At 33.8% G+C, this 23,891-nt stretch overlaps 4 protein-coding genes and 2 long non-coding RNA genes across 12 annotated transcripts in view; 4 read left to right on the forward strand and 2 right to left on the reverse strand.

Moving 5' to 3' along the window:
- Positions 1–901: 901 nt before the first annotated feature.
- On the reverse strand, positions 902–8,708 carry LOC143900753 (uncharacterized). Of its 3 annotated transcripts, XM_077412434.1 has the most exons (8): positions 8,368–8,706; positions 7,536–7,781; positions 7,144–7,279; positions 5,051–7,028; positions 4,909–4,967; positions 4,716–4,784; positions 4,293–4,411; positions 902–3,455 (listed from the first exon to the last, which is right to left on the reverse strand). In XM_077412434.1, exons 1-8 carry the CDS (start codon positions 8,512–8,514, stop codon positions 3,450–3,452), a joined length of 2,760 nt encoding a protein of 919 aa, XP_077268560.1. In that variant the 5' UTR covers positions 8,515–8,706; the 3' UTR covers positions 902–3,449. The 3 variants fall into 3 exon arrangements, with proteins under 3 accessions (XP_077268560.1, XP_077268559.1, XP_077268558.1); XM_077412433.1 differs by having other exon boundaries at positions 902–4,411; positions 5,051–7,001; positions 8,368–8,708; XM_077412432.1 differs by having other exon boundaries at positions 902–4,411; positions 8,368–8,707.
- Positions 8,709–9,848: 1,140 nt separating this feature from the next.
- LOC143900787 (uncharacterized) lies at positions 9,849–11,580 on the forward strand. Its single transcript, XR_013257875.1, has 3 exons — positions 9,849–10,006; positions 10,406–10,553; positions 11,278–11,580. It is a non-coding gene; the product is annotated as an uncharacterized LOC143900787 (long non-coding RNA).
- Positions 11,581–12,163: 583 nt separating this feature from the next.
- On the forward strand, positions 12,164–14,001 carry LOC143900786 (2-amino-3-ketobutyrate coenzyme A ligase, mitochondrial-like). The gene is made up of 3 exons (XM_077412498.1): positions 12,164–13,093; positions 13,177–13,354; positions 13,509–14,001. The coding sequence occupies exons 1-3, from the start codon at positions 13,052–13,054 to the stop codon at positions 13,661–13,663; spliced, it is 375 nt and encodes a 124-aa protein (XP_077268624.1). The 5' UTR covers positions 12,164–13,051; the 3' UTR covers positions 13,664–14,001.
- LOC143900788 (uncharacterized) lies at positions 13,516–14,348 on the reverse strand. Its single transcript, XR_013257876.1, has 2 exons — positions 14,268–14,348; positions 13,516–14,123 (listed from the first exon to the last, which is right to left on the reverse strand). It is a non-coding gene; the product is annotated as an uncharacterized LOC143900788 (long non-coding RNA).
- A 4,708-nt stretch (positions 14,349–19,056) lies between these two features.
- Positions 19,057–22,091, forward strand: LOC143900761 (bifunctional peptidase and arginyl-hydroxylase JMJD5). Of its 2 annotated transcripts, none has more exons than XM_077412454.1 (9): positions 19,057–19,109; positions 19,193–19,210; positions 19,895–20,030; positions 20,339–20,480; positions 20,590–20,773; positions 20,912–21,070; positions 21,210–21,427; positions 21,492–21,656; positions 21,768–22,091. In XM_077412454.1, exons 3-9 carry the CDS (start codon positions 19,900–19,902, stop codon positions 22,026–22,028), a joined length of 1,260 nt encoding a protein of 419 aa, XP_077268580.1. In that variant the 5' UTR covers positions 19,057–19,109; positions 19,193–19,210; positions 19,895–19,899; the 3' UTR covers positions 22,029–22,091. The 2 variants fall into 2 exon arrangements, with proteins under 2 accessions (XP_077268580.1, XP_077268581.1); XM_077412455.1 differs by having other exon boundaries at positions 19,073–19,109; positions 19,885–20,030.
- A 557-nt stretch (positions 22,092–22,648) lies between these two features.
- LOC143900749 (uncharacterized) overlaps positions 22,649–23,891 on the forward strand; it is a 30,157-nt gene continuing 28,914 nt past the window's right edge. For 2 of the 4 annotated variants that reach the window (XM_077412425.1, XM_077412426.1), the window contains exon 1: positions 22,651–22,967. In XM_077412425.1, coding sequence (XP_077268551.1) covers positions 22,926–22,967 — 42 coding nt within the window. In that variant the 5' untranslated portion in view covers positions 22,651–22,925. Of the gene's footprint in view, positions 22,968–23,891 lie in introns of all 4 variants that reach the window. The other 2 variants (XM_077412427.1, XM_077412422.1) reach the window with 2 other exon arrangements.

The following is a 23,891-nucleotide window of genomic DNA, read 5'->3' on the forward strand; positions in this document are numbered from 1 at the left end:
AATTCTGTTTGTTCACCAGGTAGCTCGCGTCTGCGCCTGCACCGTCCGCAACCACTTCGTCGCCCGTCTGCGCCGCTCCGGTTGCAGCTACACGGCGTAGGGGCTACACATCGGGTGTCTCGAAACCATCGTGAGCGTGAACAAGAACGTGGACATGAAGGACATACGAAAACTTTAATAATTTATCCGTTAAATCACGTTTAGATCATTTTGCATAATTTTTACAATTCCTAAATCATTAAATAGACCATTCTTGCCTTTTAGTTGTTGCGTATATACTGACAATGAGTACAAGTAGTTTCAATATCTCATAAAATAAAACGATACACAAATTTTAACTATTTTCTCCCCGTCATTAAAATTAAACAGTAATAATTGCGTCTAGTTTGAAAACTTCTAATTTTAATTGCAAAAGATCTAATTATGAAAGACATTTATATGCCAGTTATTACTGTTAAAGTAGCGAGATAGTACACGCAACACTATCGTTAAATCAAATAACACGTCGTTATTTTATTTCTTTATTCTTATATGGTTCCTATATGATATTTGCACGATTATATTTACAATAATTTGAAGTTGATGTATCATACGCGCAATATAATTACACAATGGATTGTAATTGACACGAAACTATTCTCACTGTTCGCTCGCACTGTTATATTCTAAGCATCGCAAATATTCTTTACATTTTCAGTTCTTTAGCTTCTACATTTCTATTTTGCGTGACTGACTCGGAAGGAACTTTTTCTTATACATATTCATAAAGCGTAATACCGCTCACTCAATGTCATATAATATCGTACGATTCACAACGAGATAAAAGACTTAACGTTACACACATAAGGGCTACCAGGAACTCTCGAGGTGCTTTTGGTACAAGAAAAAAATAGTCGGCAAATGTAGCTGAAAAAATATTTTATTCCGTATTTTCTGAAATAAAAGATTCAATTAATTCTAAATGACGTAGGAAACACACCTCACTGATATTTGTTCTTGATATCACTACGTCTAAGGAAGTATGTGATAATCTTGCTTCTTTTTTCTTTGTAAAGAAGGTATAAATACAAATATACTTAGGTATATAAATAGGTACATTCATACAGACACACACAGTGTTCGCGCGGTAAATTACAGATAGTTGAACATTCCAATAATAAAATAATATACAAAATCTTACTGCAATACATAAGAATATAACGCAGCAAATTTCTCTTAAAGTATAAAAATCGTGCACAAAATAAAATTACAATTTTTCTAATAAAAAAAGACATAAAGTCAGTAATGTTTAATAATCTCGATTTCGATTTTTCGTAATTATGATCTAGAATTGTCATTGATAACAAAATGCAAAAGAGAAAGTATGTTAATAAACTAAAACTAATTATAGAGTTATGGTATTAATAATAAGTTATAAATATCCAATTATATAGTATATACATTATCAAAACTTTACTAACAAATTACACCCATCTGTATTTACCTATGACAAAAATTAAGTTAATAAATTAAATAATTATTAACAATTAGAATCGTGATTTAATCGCAACTGTATCACAGAATAACACAGAAGTTGAAATTGAATATAATTGCCATGTAATAGTGAACATTTCTTCTAAATTTCATAAGTTTAAAAATTGAAGTGGCAAATAACGGCTGCAAAATGTTATCTTAAAATATGTCATTAAAATAAATATATATGTCGTGTAAATTATTCACAGATATAATTTGTAATAGGTATACATATAAAATATTTCTAATGTATGTATGTCATATTTAAATATTTGAGAAAAAACTTTCGCATGCACAGGATTATGCTATGAATATAATCACCATTATTTATAGTCCGTCCTTTAAATGTTAAAGATATTACGCATAACTGTCTGTGTTATTCTAAGATAATCGAAACACGCGTAAGGGAAACTGCAAAAATCCCTCCAAGTATCACATGACATTTATGCACTGGTTAAGGCTTATATAATTCCCTTTCAGTCTTCCATTATATTTCTAGCTATAAAAATACTATACAACTCTCAGAGTTGATGTCACAGATTTACACATGTACGATGTGTAAATGAAATGGCATGATAAAAATGTTTGTTTTGGCTGGCACGTATACGCGTTCACTATTTAAGCGTATGAAAAAAATGTTTACATCTTTTTAATTAAATATAAATAAAGGCACGCATGTAATTATCACTCTTTTATACTAAAAATCTAATATCAGATTCTATCGGTATTCATAGAAAATTTTTAGAGAAAAAATTTTTTATAAATGTGATATTTTTTTTTATTGACGTAAAAGCAGCGTTTACACCTTCATAGATACTATGAGGTATTCAGCTTGGTATACGAACATCGTTTTCGAAGTAGACTGAGTTTATGTACATAGCTGCACAATAACCCAAAATGGTTCACGCATATTGGCTATACATATATTGTAATGATGCATACTATGTCCTAATTATTAATATAGAAATATAATTAAAAGCAATAGTACGTATTATTTTGCGGCCGTTAATTATAAATACAGTTATGTAAGATACATTAAGTAAACTATAATTGTATCTTCCTCAAAGATACAATAGAAATATAACAACAATATTTACAGTAATTTGCCGCTAAATATGTGAAAATCTAGTGTACACAATTTTGAAAACTAATACACTACATTTATATGTATAAATGCAGCATAAAATGGATGTAAAAAAACACAGTTATATTGTCCGTTAATTTAATACCGCAATAAATTTCTTAATTGTAAAATAGAACGGGCACATGTACACAATAAAGTGTAACATCGATTTATAAAACACCATAGATCAGATCTAAACACTTACGGTTTGCATCATACGTCAAAATTGCTTTCATACTAAACGTCGCGTAGCAAATAAATTTTAACAAGTTGCATCTGTTAATATAATATTTTGTACAAGATATTTGGTGCCGCAATATATATCATTAGTCGAATTTACAAGCTATACTACACATTCTTATTAGTTTAATCGGTATTAAGCACTATATACAATTAAAATACACCTATACATTATTATTTTCATGTAAAATATGCTTAGGTTTTTTAAAAGGTAGCTTTGGGATTATTATTGTTTATTAAGTGTGCGACCAAAGTAAATTATGTACACATTCTTCAACACAACAAATGATTTAATATACTCACACGTAATCAACTTTTCCTAAGCAATGTATAATGATAAATAATCGAGTACATCTAAATCGTAAGATATCGAAATTTGGATTCTCAAGTATTATCAAAGTTATTGTACTTTATGCTTGAAAAGAAAAACAGAAATACTTCACAAGCATTTCAAATGAGATAACGTAGCCGTTAATCCGCGCATCTTCCTATGTGCCGACAACATAATGAGCGATAAGATGAACCGCTTTTCTCTCTTCATACAAATATGTAATCGGATGAACGCGTATTTATTTTATTCCTAAACAAAAAACAGATCATCTTTATTTTCTACTAAACTCTCTATGGAGTTTAGAATAACGCGATATTAAAATATAAAACATTTTAGGAAAAAGTTCCACATAATTGTTTCTCTCTCTCTCTCTCTCTCTCTCTCTCTCTCTCTCTCTCTCTCTCTCTCTCTCTTTCTCTCTCTCTTTCTCTTTCTCAATAGTGTTATTATCGAAATCTATATCTACACAAAAACATGCTTTTCATTCTCTTAACAAAATTCAATAATGCAAATTATCTCGCGGCATTTATATTATTCTCTCGTTATTATCGAAAGGCACACAATATTGTTTTGTATAGATAATGTCATACATACAACTTATTTCATGTAACTTGATAAATTATTTTTTATGATAATATACCACTCATAATAGTTTCTAACGAAAAAATATTGTCTATTATAAATCAAAAGTAATCTCAATTAAAATGTAATTTTTTCCATTAATAAGCATACATTAATAAGTTCTATTTGTTAATTGAATTCATTAATTCAATTATAACAGTTAATTATTATTTAGATTATATCAGATTGCATCGTTCTAGTTCATAAAATTATAATATGCAAATTATAGAGCATAATGATTTGAAGACTTCATTATTTAATATCTTTCAATTTATCTCTCATCATTCTATTATGAACAAGAAAAATATATGAACGATATTTCAAGATGCATCTGTCACATACTTAGCTTGGTAGTATCACAAAATATCACACTACTTATAAATATAGAATGGAAATATAAAGCCATAATTTACACTACAACATATATTCAGAATCTTTTAGAGACAAATGACTTTTGTGCTTTACCTTACGACCCTGTCTTTTAGTTGCTTTTCGTGTAACCTTGGACTCTCTGGACTCTTGCACTTGCTTATTGAGTCCCAATCTGAGACGCACAGGTACCTTCGAATCAAGAGTACTTTCTTCTGTAAATAAAAAATAAGACCATTTTGTAAAACAATTTATTTTATATTATTTTTAATATAACTATATTTTTCTCAAATACATTTTTTTCATATATTTCTAAATTTTTTCCTTATATGTATATAAATGTATGAAGAAAAAAAAATATATATAGGTACAAAAAATAGAACAATTGTTTCAACAACAAAATAATTAACAGTATTTAAGTTAAAATTTACAAAAAATTCTATATTTATAATTTGTAAAAATTCTATATCTGTAATTGTAAAATTCTGTATTTAATACATCATAAGGAGATATAAATACCTTCAGAATCATGTAATTTAGTTAATGCTCTATGCAGCACGGTAACTCGTCTAACTTCCTTTTGATTAGCTATAGAAAAAGAAACATTTATCATTAGAAACAATTTGGTCATGAAAAAGAAAGGAAAAGAAATTAATTGAAATATAAAACTAATGCTAGGTACATTTATTTATAAATATTTATAAATACTTACGTTTTTCATCAGTATTCATGACATGCCTCTGATTGGCTTTTGCATTATTTTTCACAGCTCTATAAAGAAACATAAAAACAAAATAAGTAACACATTTATAAGAGAAAATAAGGATACAATATGATATCATGTTTTTACTTACTCACTAACAACACCTTTAAAAGCTGACTGTACCAATCTAGCGGACTGAATCGGCACTGTTCTGTTCAGTCTCTCCGCGCGCCTTCTGCTAAGTTCTGTTCGTAAATCTCCTTCTTCGTCTATAGTTACATCTTCAAATATAGTGTCCACGTCCGGTTCGGCGACTATGTCCTTACGTTTCTTACATTTCTTGTCCTTTCCAATGCGTTCAGAAAGCGGTAGTTCGTTCTTCAATTTTCCCACTTGATACAGCTCCTTATCGCGCTTCTTCTTTTTCTTCGAAGATTTTTCTTTCTCCGCTTTTTGTGGTTCTGTATCCATGCACGTATTTATGGTACTTGTAAAAGCGCTTGGCGACGTATTTTCCATCACTTCTTCACACTCTTCAAGTTCGTAGTCTTCTTCCAAACATAAATCCACCTCTTGAACATCGTACTCCTCTACAGTTTTATTTGGTCTTCTCGCAGCACTCAACTGAATTTCCGTTCCTTCTGAAGGCTCCACTTTCGTATTCGTGGTATGTTTTTTGGATAATTTAATCTTTTTATTGGCATTTACAGGATCAATAGGCCGCGTAGACTCAAATTTCTTTCTCCTTGCCTCCAGCACAGGATCACTAATCGTATTAACAGATTCCTTCGGCATTTCCGTCATCGTTGTTGGTTTTTCATATACTTCATCTTTTTGCTTTGATTTCGTCCTGGGCATTTCTGGCGTTGCTGTACCTTTGAAAATTGGAGACGGTTCTCTCATATAACCATCTCGATTATCTGGAGTGATAGAACGTGGACCGTGCTTTCTGGGTAATTCCTTAGGTGACCATTTCGGGGATCGCTTTCGTCGTGGCGAGAGACGAGGTGAATGTCTCGGGGACGACCACGGTGACCTACGCGGTGAAAGTCGCGGCGATCTCAATCGAGATGGTGTTCTACGTGGTGATGCTTTCGGCGAACGCAAGCGAGGTGATCCTCTTCGAGGAGAAGGCAAGGGAGATCTGGATCTGGACCGTAATCGACGTGGTGACACCCTTCTTGGTGATAATCTAGGTGATTTGGATCTAGATCTAAGCGGTGAATACCTTGGCGATCTTGATCTCGACAATAGTGGCGTTCTAGAGCGCGATATTTTGGGTGAACGCGGCCTCGGAGATTTTGATCGTCTTGGTGACCTCGATCTGAGTGGTCGTGGCGATCTGGAGTGCGACGAAAGTTTGGGTGATCTGCCCCTCGGCGATAATTTTCTGAGCGGCGATCTTTTCGTAGTTGTCCTGTTTGGAGATCTACGTGGTGAGAGTCTGGGCGATCTAGATCTAGGGGAGTATCGTGACAACGGAGGCGATCTATATCTCGTCGATGTTTCCCTCGGAGACTTTTTCAGTTGCCTGATTGGAGATCTTCTAGGAGATCTTCTTGGCGATTTCTTCCGTGATCGTGACCTTGGAGATAACGATCGGCGCTTTTGACTAACTCGGTTCGTTACGTGTGGAGAGACAGATCTTCTGTCGTTCTTGATAATTGCAGTCAGAGATGAGGTAGTAACATTGTTTCTTTCCTTCTTACCATAGCTGTCTTCTGGTTTCGTCGTCTTCTGGTCTAAATTTTTACTTCCTTCATCACCTTTCACCGTATTTTTAGCTTCACCTTTATGCAATTTTTTCTCTTTTTTTTCCGACTTATTTTCATCATTCATTTCCTTTTCCATCTCGTCCATTAAACGCTCTAAACTATCTTCTTCCTCGAGATCAGCCATTAAGAGTATATCGTCATCATCATCATTACCATCTTCTTCTTGGTTATCACTTCCATTCTTTTGCAGACTCTCTGTAGTTTCCTCCTGACATTCAACTTTTACTGAATCGTCGTCTTCCTTTTTTATTGTAACTTCTGTCTTTATGGAGGTCGTAATGCTTTTCTGCTCCTTTGTATCATCTTCTTCAGAACCGCTCCCACTATCTTTAAAACGATGGAATTTTGATTCTTCTGAAATTACATACAATTACAATTATTTTATTTTTAAGAAAAAAAAGAAGCACACTGATCAACATTATTGTTTAATATAGTCTATTTCAATCTATGTAAAAATATATAAGCTTACCTTGAAGGCATGTTTCTACAGATGGCTCAGTCTTTTCTATGGGACAAGTTAATTGGGCTTGTTGAAGTGGAGAAGGTTCATCTACAGGAACTATCGCTATCAAGTTCGGATTAGGATGTCTCTGATAATACACGTTCTGCAAATGTAATATACAGATGTACAACTGAAGATGTCGAGCTAAGAATATGGATTTAAAAATTATAAAGTTTATAAAAATCCACAAAATTTACATGATAATGTGAACTTTGTACACAATATTTTGAAAACTCAGAACGTTTGTTTAAATACATTTTAACATATTGTAAAACAAGAAACACAATAATTTTTTGTGGATTTACATGTAAAATTATTGTTGCGATTAATCATAAATAATATATAAATTGAAAGCTTACGCCATTTTGCCTTTGTTGCACCCTATTGTGATAGTAATTCTTCTTCGTAGGCCGTTGATTTTTATACGAGAAACAGGATGATTGCGTTATTTGCGGTAGTACTTTCTGCACCTGCGATAACGCTGACCTTTTATGTGTGGCATCTTTTGTTCGTAGTGACTTAAGCGCTGCCAATCTCAGCGCCTCTACATCCTCGTCGTCATCGTCCTCGATTTTGACTTTTGATTGTTGAGGAACTACAACCATCTGGTGAGGCAAAAATGATGGTTGAAATTTCATGTAAAATAGCAGAGGAGCAGTACAAAACAATATTAGGTTTTTTTTAATCATTCACAATTGCAGATTCTGTACACTGTTGAATTCACAGAGTCAAATTATATCTCAATTTAAGTAATTTTTAACCATTCCTATAGGTCACTACTGCTCCTACTCAATACGTCGTTAAAATTAAAACAACGTTTGACTAAACTAATATGGAGTTAAAATAATATTTTGTTTTAAAATAATAAATTTTGACATACATGGTTAATTAAAAATAACAAAATGTTATCTAACTCAAGGTATTGATAAAGTTCGTTTAACATTTAACAGTGTATGAGAAGCGTGCGCGGATATACAGATTGTTGCAAAATATTGCGAATAACCGGGTTGTTTCTCGCTATCGAACCAATTTCTATTTTGTCGCTCGAGGGTTCGGGTTTTTGTCGAGATTTCATCGGAGTGCTTCGATTTTCCTCAAAGCTCCGTCGACGAGGTAAACGAGGAAAACGTTGCTCTCCCCCCAATGCACGTTCGTTACCGCATTCAAACCGGTTTTGTTGGTGCGGCTTACCTTTTGACGATGGTCCATTTTATCGAGACGAGTGCTGGGAAGAACGTTGCAGTGTTCACGGCCGACCACCGCGGTCGAGCGTTCGCACGAATACGAATAGCCCCTCACCCTCACGCCGAACGTTCGCGAAAATGCCGCGGGTTGCATGCACCGCTAGTTTGCATTACACACATATTGCGAGGCGACACATCTCCCCGACGAGCTCTCGGCTGTTATACAAATCTGTCGCACAAATCCACTCTGATCCACTCCGTATTCGTACTCCGTTGCACTCCGTTACTCCGTTGTCCTACACATATATAAATAAAAATGGCGACAATGGCGTGTGTGAAGTGGTGAGAAGACTGAAGCTTATAGGACATAGATTGCGAGAATACATTTGACCGGAAACTCGATCGAAGAATTTTACACGCGGCGGCAATTATGTTCATTTGGCAATTTTACCGACGGTCAGTAATCTACAATGTAGATTGACTTTAATCTCGTTTTATATCCTTTTCTAGTTCTAAAAATTAGAAAAAAATAAAAAAGGAAGTTAAACTGAAATTAAAAGTTAATCTGCATTGATAGAAATGGATATATATCATATAAATTATATATATATTAATTATCAACAAAATATTCTTAAAAACAGAAAATCTTATAAAAGTTTTTAAATATTGTGTTATTGTGTATTTTAAGCGTGTTGAACACGAATATAAAAGTAAAAATCGTCGCTCTCAAGTAGGAAGTTATAAAGTGCTAAAAATGACAGTTTTTGGGTCGGAAATTCTGGGTCTGTTTTCTATTGTCGAACTGGTTACGCTATAGTTCAGAGTTCATCTTTTTTACTCCACATTGGGAGGAAAAAGATAAACTCTGAACTATAGTGTAATCAGTGAAAACGGTCTGTTTTCAGAAAGGGTCTCTCTGTTCTTGTTCTCTGTTCCTATTGGCTGTTGTACATACAGACGGCGTCATTAATGCCTGGTCCCCAAAATTGGATGTGTTTCGGAAACTCACTCTTCGTCTCTTTCTAAGAACCAATCATAACGTTCATTCTTTTAGAATGTTCCAACAGAAATGTCAAACGTCGTAATTTATTGGTTACGCGATACGCGTTACGCGAAAAAATGTAGGATTATTACGTTTACGCGAGCTTTACTTCTGTAGTAACTTACGATATATCACTCGTTTACGCGGAGTAAATTATTGTAAGTTACTACAAAATCCCGTTTACGCGAAGGAATTATGCTAAAACTCCATAGACGCGGAAACGCCATGCGGCAGAGTGCGTTGACCAATCACAAATTTTGATTTTGCCGCAGGCGACTTGCGGCAGTCTTCTGATTGGTCAATGCGCTTTACCGCACGGCGTTTCCGCGTCTATGGAGTTTTAGCATTATCGTAAGTTACTACAGAAGTAACGCTCGCGTAAACGTAAGAGTCGTTCACGGAAAGGTTGCAACACTTTTTTTGGGATGGGTTTTGGAACGCACGAATATTTAGAGACTGCGAGCCACTGCGTCTAGGGAGTCGCCGTGACGGGCCGTGACCAGCAGTGAGCTGTAAGTGAGAAATTAAGACAGCTGTCAAAAGAGCACATACAGGGTGTGTATACACAGCAAAAGACATCTTACAGCGTAACATCTGATAACAGGTAGGAACAAGACATCTTAAATAACGTACACTTTTTACGATATTTTAATTTAAATAAATAAATAAATAAATAAATAAATAAATAATTAAATAAATAAATAAGTCTATTTGAATTAAAATATTTAAATTAAAAAATAGAGTAATTTCAAGAACTTTCAAGTCTTAAATTATTTCTCTTACATATTTCGCGACGCTTGATAAGTCTATCTAGTTAAGATATAATATGAGCTAAACGATTTGTTATATATTTCTATGCGTTGTAGAATTTTGCCAAAAAGGACTTGAATAAAAGAAAATTTTATTTTGCAATAAATATTCTAATATATTTATAATTATAAGTCAGATATGATTTGCTTTACAAAGATGCAGACTATAGTAACCATCATATATATTTTTGCAGATAATATAAAGAAACGAGGAACTGTCTCCTTGCGCAAACGTATATAGCACACTCTTCTGCATGTTGACAAGTGGATGAGCATGAGTGGATACATCTATTTATGGCTTCCGTGAACCATTTCCAAGGAAAGTCCCACGACCACCTGCAGGTTGAACGATAAATAAATATATTATTCANAATAAAACATGAAAATTTGTTAGCCTAACTGGCAATAATTTTAATATTAATACAACAACGTTTCGACCTCTACTTTGGGTCCTTATCAAGTTATAAGTTATTTAGCAATGATTGAATTGCGCGTCAGGTTTTGAATCTAATGTTCGCTATGTGTTATACTTCCTGACCATATAGTTTAACGATGATAATAAGATTCAAAACCTGACGCGCAATTCAATCATTGCTAAATAACTTATAATTTGATAAGGACCCAAAGTAGAGGTCGAAACGTTGTTGTATTAATATTAAAATTATTGCCAGTTAGGCCGACAAATTTTCGTGTTTTATTATTTTATCACTGGCGAACAATTATTTTATGGATTATTCAGAATTTTTTTCTAACGAACAATTGTCCAAGGCGAATAGATTCGCAGAAACTTATTTCAATCAAAATCCAAACACTTTGTCAAGCATTATAAAGCTGATAGAAAAGCGTAAAAATAATCTTAAAGAGGCCGTATTTATTTTTACAAACCGATTTGGGAAAATGAAAGAGACCAATTGATCTGATCAATCAAAAATATCAAATGTGACGCAAGATATATAATTATCTGCATAATTTTTCTAATAATATTATTTTTATTTATTATTACCGTTTTGTAAATAACATTTTATTCAGTTTTAATTACTTCTAATACGTCTTAATATTTTTCGAGTTCAACGAGTCCTGAGCTGAGCGTTGAATAGCGGCCGAAGAGGACGACCACGACGGCTCGCGCCGCCATGGAAGCCTCGCAGCAAGGAAGATCCGCGGGAGGCCAAGGCACGGGACCGAGCTCAGATCCCCGAGACTGGCGCAAGAACGCCGATCGGTTCACCTCGCCCAGGCCTGGCACGTGAAATAATGGCGTCGCTTTTTAATATTTAGTATTTTATTAATAGACTGGAAGTTACTGATAAAATTATCTACGACATATTACTGTTGTGTAATTAACAAATTATTTATATAGTATTATAGATTTGATGTTGTTTAATATCCTTCGTAAAATATTGTTTATAAACGCACTAAAGGTACGATTTATTACATTTGATATAGAGCGAATACATTTTTTAAATTGAATATATAATAATACTTTTTGTAGACATTATGTAATAGTATTATTTGCTAATAGAATACTTAAATTTCAATATAAATTTGTATTATAATCGTTGATAGACTTTGAAGAAAAGACATGAAATAATAGCGTCGTTTTGTAATAAAAAGCTATATTTCTAAACAGTAGTTATTATTATCTGTAGAATAAACATTGTATTTTCTGTTGAATCTTCAAAATTTAATATTGTTCGACAATCATCTGCATTCTCCGACTCTACTGCACAACTAAATATCTCTTCCAATCTTCTTGAACGCCGGAAAATTAAATACAGTATCCAAAGTATTAAATCCAATTATAATATCGATATCCTTTTGTTGCTGTAATCGAATTTCCTGCGACTGGCGAACAATGTTCGGTGGCGGACTGCAAATTGTTGAACTTCTTGCCGTTTATGTGCAAGCATTGTCAGGCCACCTTCTGCAAAGAGCATTTCAATATGGTATCGCACGAGTGTTTAAAAACGGAGACCGCAAAATTCGTTGTAGGACAATCGGCAAGCTTCCTGTGCTCTAAGGAATCTTGCAAGGATGCGTCGTTGATCGAAATGCCTTGTATCAAGTGTAAGCGGCATTTTTGCGTGGCGCACAGGCATCACGGAGCTGAGTGAAACGGAGAAGACACAGAAACTGAAGAAATGGCAGATACCAAAGAAACAATTTGCAGAAACGAAAGCTATAGTAGATTAACAAATCGCGGACAGTTTGAGGAAACCCAAATATACAACACTGGCAAATAAAGTACTATTACATGTTATATATAAAACAGAAAATATATGTTTTAACGGAAAACGTAAGCATAGATGTGTATTATACAAAGAGTGACCGCAAAAATAGCCTCTTTTTTAACCCTTGAATTTAGATTTCTACTTACAAGTACTAAATGATAATCTATAATGAGTCATGAATCCTCAGAAAGTTTTAGATTTAGCTGGCTTTTTATTTTTAAGATATGGAGGGTCAAAGTTGTTGATTTCACCAACTTCACAGGCCCACAAAAAGAGAAAAGTTGTTTACGCCATGGACTAGACCATGGTATTTCCATGTATTTTTGCCTGCTGAAACCGAATATGACCTCAGTTTTGCCCCTACACGTCAGGATTTTTTTCTACAGCCAAAAACAAGGTATTTTGCCCCTACAAAACACCTTGTTTTTGGTTGTAGAAAAAAAAACAAATTCTTACAGATCTGAAAGATTAAAAAGTGAATCTCCAAAGCTCGAGCCGCTTGTCCGGTCTGTAAATGAAGACACTGTCGATCGGCATCGACCTGGAGGGATTCACCTCAACCCATCGCCACTGTGTAATACGTGAAGAAGCCCAGCTTCCACGAGGGTAATGAAGATGATGAAGAGAGGCGGTGGGCAGCAGGCAGCATGCGTAGTGATCGGCAGTGATATTAAAATTTTATTGTGCTATTTAAACTTTTCTAATTTAAACATTACTTTATACATTATTAACAGATGATGGATCTTATAACAGACAGCACAAAGTTTTTGGATCGTTTAGCAGGCAATACCGAGCATTTCAGAAATGCGATGACTAAAGCTGGATTCATTGTCAGCGGCGATAACCATCCTATTTGTCGTGTTATGTTGGGTGATGTAAAATTAGCAACAACATTTGCAGATAAAATGATGGGTATGAATATTATTTTCATATAAATTATAAAATCTTTAAAGAAATAAACTATCAATGATAAAATATACAACACCTACCATATATTATCAAAGTTTTACAACTTATTCTATTATATTGCACGAGAATGATTTTTTTTTTTTTTTTTTTTTTACAGAAAAGGAAATTTACGTCATTGGATTCAGCTATCCCGTGGTACCAAAAGATAAAGCAAGAATACGTGTTCAGATTAGCGCAGCGCACTCGACCGAAGATATAGATCGTGCGGTAGGTGCTTTCACACAAATTGGAAAAGAACTTGCGGTAATTTAATAAATACATTTTTAATAACGGCAAAGAAAAATTGAATTATTGATTCTGTCTCCAATATGCATATATTTTGTTTCATTATATAAATAAATAAATCGCAGTGTTAACGCTATATATTTAAGCTTATTTGTATTATACAAATTAAATATTGCAAGTATATAAGTGCATGCGAATGTTGAACGTTGAATTTATTAACACGTGCAATAACAAATATCTTAATCGAGCATTATATTAAAGATGTACCTTTTTTTATACAAATTTCCAACGCGCAATGTTGTAAGTGTATAAAATCTTGAATTAGGTGTAAAGTTATATTGTTATTAAACATTTGTTACATAGAATGCTAAGGTTTGTACGGTTTAACGAGATTTTCCGAAAATTCCCTGACCTGTTGAACTCCACGCACTTTCCTTTCTAGCAATGGAAGCTGCGTGACGTGAAAGTCCTCATAAAGGTCCATTATCTTAAAAAGAAAAAAGAATCATTTAATTTATCTTTCAAAAATTTGACAAAGCAATAAACTACGAACGAACAACAACGAACTTATTTGTAAAAAATTTTTTTTTTTTTTTCAATTTAAATAATTCAGGGAGAATACTTGATATACCTAATGTTAAAATGTATTAATTTTAGGTTGCAGTATCAAACACGGCGTAGTACTTTCGGTCCCGCTCCTTCATGAGGAATTCANAAACAAGTTGTCAATGAGATATCTTCAGATATGTGTATCAGATATTTTCAGATGTATCTCCCTACATAATAACAATTGACAACTTGTTTATGTTGACAACGTGTTTGCGTTATTAAACTGAGACGAGTTAACCATTTTTAACGTTAAATATTTGTGTATATATAAATTACATACAATATTGAAATGCCTGGTCCTACTTCGCAACGTGTTAGAGGTGAAATACTTGCATATACAAATGCAGGATTGACGGTAACAGAGGTTTCAAGAATATGTCACGTAAATGTAAAGTATCCATGCATTTATAATTCTGTACTTCTCTATTTAGATAAGTTACACGTCATTAAACTCGTCTATTGCATTATTTAATTTAATCATTAAAATATGCGTTTAACGTATTGCAGAGGAGTACAGTATATCGAGTGCTGCAACAAATGCGAGTAGAAGGGCACGTGAACCCACGACCGATACCAGGTCGACCGCGATGTACTTCCGCTGAAGACGACGAACTTCTCCGCAATTTGATGCAAGGGAATGGATTCCGGTCAGCACAACAGACGGTAGTGGAACATAATTTGAATTGTTCCGCGGAAATTGTTCGGCGTAGATGGCGAGAACAGGGATATCACCATCGTATCCCTGCTCAAAAACAAGCGTTTAACACAAAANTCACCAAGACCAACGGATGGCTTTTGCCTTTGAACATTTGGCTTGGGAGAATGAATGGGAGAATACTATTTTCTCTGATGAAAAGGTATTCTCAACGGATGAATCTGGACGTGTGACATTGTGGAGAACAAAAGGCACAAGGTACGATGCGAATAACGTGTATTTCCGCGAACGAAGTGGCCGCATCACGTTAGCGTTTTGGGGGTGCATGACCTCGCGCGGCCCTGGACCGTTGGTACGCACCACACCGCGTATGAACGGTGAGGAGTATGTTAACATATTGCGCACTAATATGATGCCATACGTTGCGGAAACATTTCCTGGTGTACCTCGTGTCAATTTTGTTCAAGACAATTCAGGAGTGCATCGATCGAGATTGGTTCAGGAATGGTTGGCCACACAACCCAACCTTAGGACGTTGGATTGGCCAGCCAAATCTCCGGATATGAATGTGATCGAAAATCTTTAGGGCATAATTGTTCAAGAGTGGAATCCAAGAATTCGGCGTACACGCGAGGAACTTGAGCAACACGTTCTTAATGTGTGGGAGGGTTTCCGCGCAAGGCCCGCGCTATTCCACAATTTAGTGCAATCTATGCCCCAAAGATTAAGAGCGGTGCTAGACAACCATGGAAGTGTCACGCGGTATTAATACTATGTGACCTTCCATGGATTATGCATGAATTTGGTATTGAATGATTGTAGCTTGAACAATCTCGATGAAATATTATATTATAGTTTAATAATGTTTCTATATTTTAAAATATAGAAACATTATTAAACTATAATATAGAATGAACGTAATGAATGAATGAATGATTGAATGAATTAATATTGAATGAGAGCGTTCTAAGGTAAAAGCTATCCGAGGTAATTTTAAATTTAAAGTTTATGCTTTTTTTAATTTCCACTACCGTCGTCATGTATGATCGGTCTCCTATATATATAATTAAGAGAAGTTCTCACCTCAGGTAAGACACCGTACCTGAAACATATTACTCTTTGAGTAAATTACTTTGTAAAATTCAAAATAGAAAAAGTTTATAAATAATTAAATTGAGCTTATTTTTCTTCTTTTTATAGAGTATATCAGGCAATCATACCTATATATGACTGCCTCTTCCTTCCACGGCCACTTACCTTCCTTCGATCGTCGAACGCATCCAACGTCCGCGTTGATGCTCGCTATCGGCACGGGTGGATTTGCGAGTCCGAGCGAGCAAACACCGTCTCGTGCACCGTCGCGTCGTCCTCCCCAACGTTGCCGTCGTCGTCGTCGTCGTCGTCGTTAGCGCCGTTCGTCCGAATGTCTTGGCCGAGCTGAGTGAACGCATACTCTCCGTCGCGCGGGGTGTTGAGCCTACCAGCTTGCGGTGTGTGTGCTATCGACGTGGTGATACCACACTGCAACGAGAGATTTTAGTTATTCATCAGTTATTCGTAATATTCATATAAATTAGATAAATATAACAATCACATAAATTATACAAATAATCATATAAATAATAATTGTTATAATTAATAATATACCAGCCATGCCGTTATCATGATGGTCCGCATGATCGGCGATGTGCTGTCTGTTATAAGATCCATCATCTGTTAATAATGTATAAAGTAATGTTTAAATTAGAAAAGTTTAAATAGCACAATAAAATTTAATATCACTGCCGATCACTACGCATGCTGCCTGCTGCCCACCGCCTCTCTTCATCATCTTCATTACCCTCGTGGAAGCTGGNNCTTCTTCACGTATTACACAGTGGCGATGGGTTGAGGTGAATCCCTCCAGGTCGATGCCGATCGACAGTGTCTTCATTTACAGACCGGACAAGCGGCTCGAGCTTTGGAGATTCACTTTTTAATCTTTCAGATCTGTAAGAATTTGTTTTTTTTTCTACAACCAAAAACAAGGTGTTTTGTAGGGGCAAAATACCTTGTTTTTGGCTGTAGAAAAAAATCCTGACGTGTAGGGGCAAAACTGAGGTCATATTCGGTTTCAGCAGGCAAAAATACATGGAAATACCATGGTCTAGTCCATGGCGTAAACAACTTTTCTCTTTTGTAGGCCTGTGAAGTTGGTGAAATCAACAACTTTGACCCTCCATATCTTAAAAATAAAAAGCCAGCTAAATCTAAAACTTTCTGAGGATTCATGACTCATTATAGATTATCATTTAGTACTTGTAAGTAGAAATCTAAATTCAAGGGTTAAAAAAGAGGCTATTTTTGCGGTCACTCTTTGTATAATACACATCTATGCTTACGTTTTCCGTTAAAACATATATTTTCTGTTTTATATATAACATGTAATAGTACTTTATTTGCCAGTGTTGTATATTTGGGTTTCCTCAAACTGTCCGCGATTTGTTAATCTACTATAGCTTTCGTTTCTGCAAATTGTTTCTTTGGTATCTGCCATTTCTTCAGTTTCTGTGTCTTCTCCGTTTCACTCAGCTCCGTGATGCCTGTGCGCCACGCAAAAATGCCGCTTACACTTGATACAAGGCATTTCGATCAACGACGCATCCTTGCAAGATTTCTTAGAGCACAGGAAGCTTGCCGATTGTCCTACAACGAATTTTGCGGTCTCCGTTTTTAAACACTCGTGCGATACCATATTGAAATGCTCTTTGCAGAAGGTGGCCTGACAATGCTTGCACATAAACGGCAAGAAGTTCAACAATTTGCAGTCCGCCACCGAACATTGTTCGCCAGTCGCAGGAAATTCGATTACAGCAACAAAAGGATATCGATATTATAATTGGATTTAATACTTTGGATACTGTATTTAATTTTCCGGCGTTCAAGAAGATTGGAAGAGATATTTAGTTGTGCAGTAGAGTCGGAGAATGCAGATGATTGTCGAACAATATTAAATTTTGAAGATTCAACAGAAAATACAATGTTTATTCTACAGATAATAATAACTACTGTTTAGAAATATAGCTTTTTATTACAAAACGACGCTATTATTTCATGTCTTTTCTTCAAAGTCTATCAACGATTATAATACAAATTTATATTGAAATTTAAGTATTCTATTAGCAAATAATACTATTACATAATGTCTACAAAAAGTATTATTATATATTCAATTTAAAAAATGTATTCGCTCTATATCAAATGTAATAAATCGTACCTTTAGTGCGTTTATAAACAATATTTTACGAAGGATATTAAACAACATCAAATCTATAATACTATATAAATAATTTGTTAATTACACAACAGTAATATGTCGTAGATAATTTTATCAGTAACTTCCAGTCTATTAATAAAATACTAAATATTAAAAAGCGACGCCATTATTTCACGTGCCAGGCCTGGGCGAGGTGAACCGATCGGCGTTCTTGCGCCAGTCTCGGGGATCTGAGCTCGGTCCCGTGCCTTGGCCTCCCGCGGATCTTCCTTGCTGCGAGGCTTCCATGGCGGCGCGAGCCGTCGTGGTCGTCCTCTTCGGCCGCTATTCAACGCTCAGCTCAGGACTCGTTGAACTCGAAAAATATTAAGACGTATTAAAAGCAACTAAAAGTGAAACAAACGTTACTTACAAAACGGTAATAAGAAATCCTAAAAATACTATCAGAAAAATTATGCAGATAATTATATATCTTGCGTCACATTTGATATTTTTGATTGATCAGATCAATTGGTCTCTTTCATTTTCCCAAATCGGTTTGTAAAAATAAATACGGCCTCTTTAAGATTATTTTTACGCTTTTCTATCAGCTTTATAATGCTTGACAAAGTGTTTGGATTTTGATTGAAATAAGTTTCAATTATTTCAAGTTTCAAGTTTTTCAAGTTTTTTTTTGAAATAAGTGTACGTGTAAACGTAATGTGAAACGCGGAAAATGAACGCGTTCAGCAGACACAACTGTTGAGTTCGTCTTATCAACACTCTGCGTCGATTGGTTGGTTCTAAAAGTAAGAGCCAATCATGTTCGACCGCTACTGAGCGGCTTGGTCTGCTGAACGCGACCTCAGCCCATGTAACCGCACCCTTTAGAATCACACAGAACAAACCTAACCTATAATCTCTTGCTTTTTTTCAGTAATTCCAGTGACGCGCCGAGACGCAAAATTCTTGGGGTTAGTGAGGATTGTTATTGATGTAATTTAACCCTTTTGTACACGTTTATGATATATATTTTATTTTATAATACTCTTTTCAGGTAACAAAACGGAAAGATGTACGCGAAAGAATGTTTTATCTTCTTCGCATTTGCCTGTATATTGATACTTGCAAGAGCGTGTTATCTGATATTTATCAAAGGCAATAAGCCCAGAGAAAAGTCTTGTCCAACTAAAACAATGATAATATTAGGATCCGGTGGACATACGGCCGAAATGCTGCGAATTGTTAAACACTTGAGCATTGAGAATTATTCGCCCAGAGTGTACATTCACGCTCGGACAGATAAACTTAGTGCGGAGAAAGTTAGAGATCTAGAGGGTAGCAATAAAGATTACAAAATCGTGGAAATTTATAGAAGTCGGGAAGTTCGGCAGTCGTACCTCACGTCAATTTGGACCACTGTATTTGCCGCATTAAATTGTCTTCCAATACTATGGAGAGAACGTCCAAAGCTTATTTTATGCAATGGTCCTGGCACCTGCGTACCTTTGTGTGTCATAGCATTTTTGTTTAAAGTCCTGTTCGTCACAGAAAGCGTTATTGTATTTATAGAGAGTTTCTGTAGAGTTAAAACTTTCTCACTAACGGGAAAGATATTGTATTATTTAGCTGATTATGTTATTGTACAGTGGGCGTATTTAAGTAAACCTGTATATGGCAGAAGCATTTTTTTATGAGTAAAGATTTTTTACAGTATAATATTTTATATTAATAATTATATACCTAAAGTAATTTACAGATAATATGACTTTCAACGACTGTATGATAACGGTTTCCTGGGAATTGTTAACAAAAGAATTGGAGAATATACCTATTGAAATAAAACTACATTTGACATCTATAATCAACGTGCTACAAACATCTGATAAACAATTGTAAATATTAATTTCTAAATATTAAGAACACAATATTATTTCAAATATGTTTATCACATTAAAGCCTTATCAATTTTGTCGCATGAATTAGTTTGAAGTACACCCATATAATCTTACATTATTTAATCAAATTAAACACATACTAGTTATAACATGCAACTGTTAAAGTAGGAGTTTCACATATAGCTCTGTAAATCGTTTATATCCATTTATGAAACTTATTGTTTTAAATAATAAGAGTAGCATGCATAATATATATTCAATATAAATATTTAATATATAACTATCAATTTTGTTTCCTTTATAAGAACTTCAGAAAAATGGATAAATGCTTCAATAACAAGGCTGGAAGCTTGTTTAGATCGCACATGGGAGGTACTGAACTCAGGCTCCTGGAAAGATGTTCCAATAGAATACAGATATTGTTATTCTCTGTGTGTTATTGTAAAGGTATAAAATATTATTGATTAATGTACAGTAAGTTTACCTTTATGTTAATTTTCAAAAACTTTTACTGATTATATAAATTTTGATTTGGAATTGCACTTGATGCATTTAGGCTGTATTATTAGAGCTTCAGTGCAAAATAAATGTTGAAAGTTATGCTGATAAAGAAAAGAAGAAGAGTGCATTGAAGAATATTATTAACCAAATTGATAGAGGCATTCTGTTGGGCGCGCCTCTTTCCAGTATGCCAAATTTATTGACAGCTAATGCTACGAAGCTGAACAATTATTGTGCTGGTAAGAATATTTATATAAAAATATTTATATATTAATAATATAATATTAAATTATTAATTTATTTAAATTATTTAATTAAATTTTTTGAATGATTTAAACATTGCATTAAAATCGATTTTATTTTTCAAATTTTATTAGAAGAATCTAATGCTATAAATATGGAAGATATTTCAATTGATCATGAGGGAACTACTAACTATTTAATCTCTAACTGCCCGGAGAGATATTTCGAAAAGCCTTCGATGCAAACATTTTACAATAAAATTTTCAAGCCGAAATTACCGGCTGTACTAACAGGTATCGATCACGATAATCTGTATCGTGACAAAGTTCAGAATTTTATTTTAGCCTGAATAGCATAAATATTTAGCAATCTCACATATGCTTTAAAATACTGTAGAGAAATATGAAATATTAATTTTATACGTTTCACTAGGTTGTATAAATCATTGGAAAGCATTAACGTTATGGAAAAATCCTAACTATTTGAATAAGATCGCGGGATCTCGGACAGTGCCGATTGAAATTGGATCCCGTTATACTGAAGAAGATTGGACACAGCATCTTGTTAATTTTTCTGAATTTTTACAAAAGCACGTTATTGAAAATAATAGCGAAGTTGGTTACTTAGCACAGCATCAATTATTTGAACAGGTATTAATTCTCTGCACTTGATGCAATTTGCCGTATAAAAATGCGATTTTTAAATCGATCTTAGATACCAGAGTTGAAAGAGGATTTTGAAGTACCAGAGTATTGCTGCTTTACGGATAGTAAGGAGAAGGATGCGGAATCCTCAGAAGTTGATATAAATGCCTGGTTCGGACCCGCTAATACAGTGTCGCCTTTGCACTTTGATCCAAAAAATAATCTGCTTTCTCAGGTAAAGAGATATTTACATTGAAAATTGCTGCAATAAAATATTAAAGATTTTTTATTAATTTTATGCTACATTTTGCATATTGTAATTAGTGTCGTTACTTTTATTTTTCAGGTATTCGGCTACAAAAGAGTTATTTTATATTCTCCGGCCGAAACAGATAACTTGTATCCTTATGACACTAGATTACTTAATAATACTGCACAAGTAGATCCTGTAAGGCCAGATTATGACAAATGGCCAAACTTTCGCGAAGCCAGGGGTATGACTTTTTACTTAAAGCCCGGAGAAATGTTGTATATTCCACCAAAATGGTGGCATCACGTAACCGCCCTTACTCCGAGTTTCTCGATCAGTTTCTGGTGGAATTATTAATTAATATTTATTTTGTGTAAATATAATAACAAATATAATAACAATTTACAAATGAATATTAAATTAGACTCTTTGTTATTAAAGTTATCCAATCCTTTACAACAATATGTATTATATAATGTTGCAATAGAGATAATATACAGATCCAGTACCTTTCATAAATGTGCCTTTATAATTTTGAATAGTATAGAATGTTGTTGATTGTGTTATGCTTTTTAAATAAAATTTTTTTCAGGACATGCTTTAATATATGCAAAATATTTGAAGTAACAAAGGTAGATTGTATGAAATACTATTGTCAGAATATTGTCAAAAACATTATTCTCATGTTATTGCTAATACAATAGACATATTTAAAAAATAATAAATACAATCTAAAATAAAGATGTCAATAATTTAAGACTACGCTAGAGAATCTATTTTTCTACATAAATATTCGTTTTTCTTTATTTATATAAAATATGAAAATATATTCACACAATCCGATAAATCCATAATTTTTTTTACAAATATACGTTTTATGAAAAAATTTGCTCCAGCCGATTTTATAATAAATAAAATCATTGTTTATAAGTAACAAATTACTGAATTAATTATTATTAATTTTGAATAGTGATCAGTAATATATAGCATATATATATATATATATACACATAGTAGGAAAAATACATGTTTCTTTCGGTGTAACCATTACATTTGTAAATTCGCAGGATGTACTAGCTTCGAATATTAATGCAAAACTTGCGGTTACTTAACAAAGGCATGACATATAGGAGTTTAACAAAAATAACATAGAACTCTATTAATATCCGGCAGTCTACGTCTTCAGCATGGTGCTTACAGAGCGTGCGTGTACGTAGAGTTTGTCAAAGAGAATATACAGTTTATTATTTAGTAATGACGAAAGAAGACGCATTCCCACCGATCATTAGACTTCAGGTAAAGATGCGTACCCCAATTAATATCCGTCGCTCTTACAATATCTTTTCCCGCGTCAACTTATTCCTTTTCAAATTCCCTGTTGTGTATGCGAAAAATCTTGAAATTAAACATTTTATATAACAATTCCCTGTAGCTTCAAGATGTTTATTAACGTCGTTATAAAATAAACAGGTTTGGTATACCGATTAATATACTTTGCAGTAATTGTTTTAAACATGTCCAAATGTAGTATATATTGTACAGCTACATCGATTACTGGTAAGATTAACTTCTATTTTTATGACAAATACGTAGATTAACAGTGTAAAATTAATAAATAAATATTAAATGACCGAATCAGCTGTTATTTTGCTATCATCAAGCTTCGCTCTTGGTGATTATTGGACCCTGTCCAGTAAGCGATAGCTCGACACTATTTTTAGAAATAATTTGTCAGAGTATTCGGATAAACTGTTACTTGTGTATAATGTTCAAAAAAGTAGTTGTTGAATATTGTGTCAGCATTTTTGCCGCTATAACTTCGCTGAATCATTATTATTATTTTATTTCGATGTTTGCTATTTTTGAGAGAAAAAGTTATTTGTGTTTCGTGCTTGGCTTTTTACAAATCAAATATTATTTCTGCAACACAGTTTGGCAATTTTCAAAATAAGGGCTTTATGCACAAGTATCTTTTATCTCATCGCGTTTTAATTTCCTTTTTTCAGAGGTAATGATAATTTTTATTCGTCAAAATTATTAACAATAATTTTCAGTCAATCGACTGTCAACTCGGCAAAATTATACGATAAATTTCTTATTATGTATGTATATATAACAAAATTTACAATATCTTTTTATACTCACAAGCATGCACAATGCACATATATAACATGAAAATAATAAAAATAATTTAACTCTTATAAGTTGACAGCAATTCGA

Source organism: Temnothorax americanus, unplaced genomic scaffold (assembly GCF_048541705.1).
Source record: "Temnothorax americanus isolate GAGA-0224 unplaced genomic scaffold, ASM4854170v1 Scaffold30, whole genome shotgun sequence".
Classification (NCBI taxonomy): Eukaryota; Metazoa; Arthropoda; class Insecta; order Hymenoptera; family Formicidae; genus Temnothorax; species Temnothorax americanus.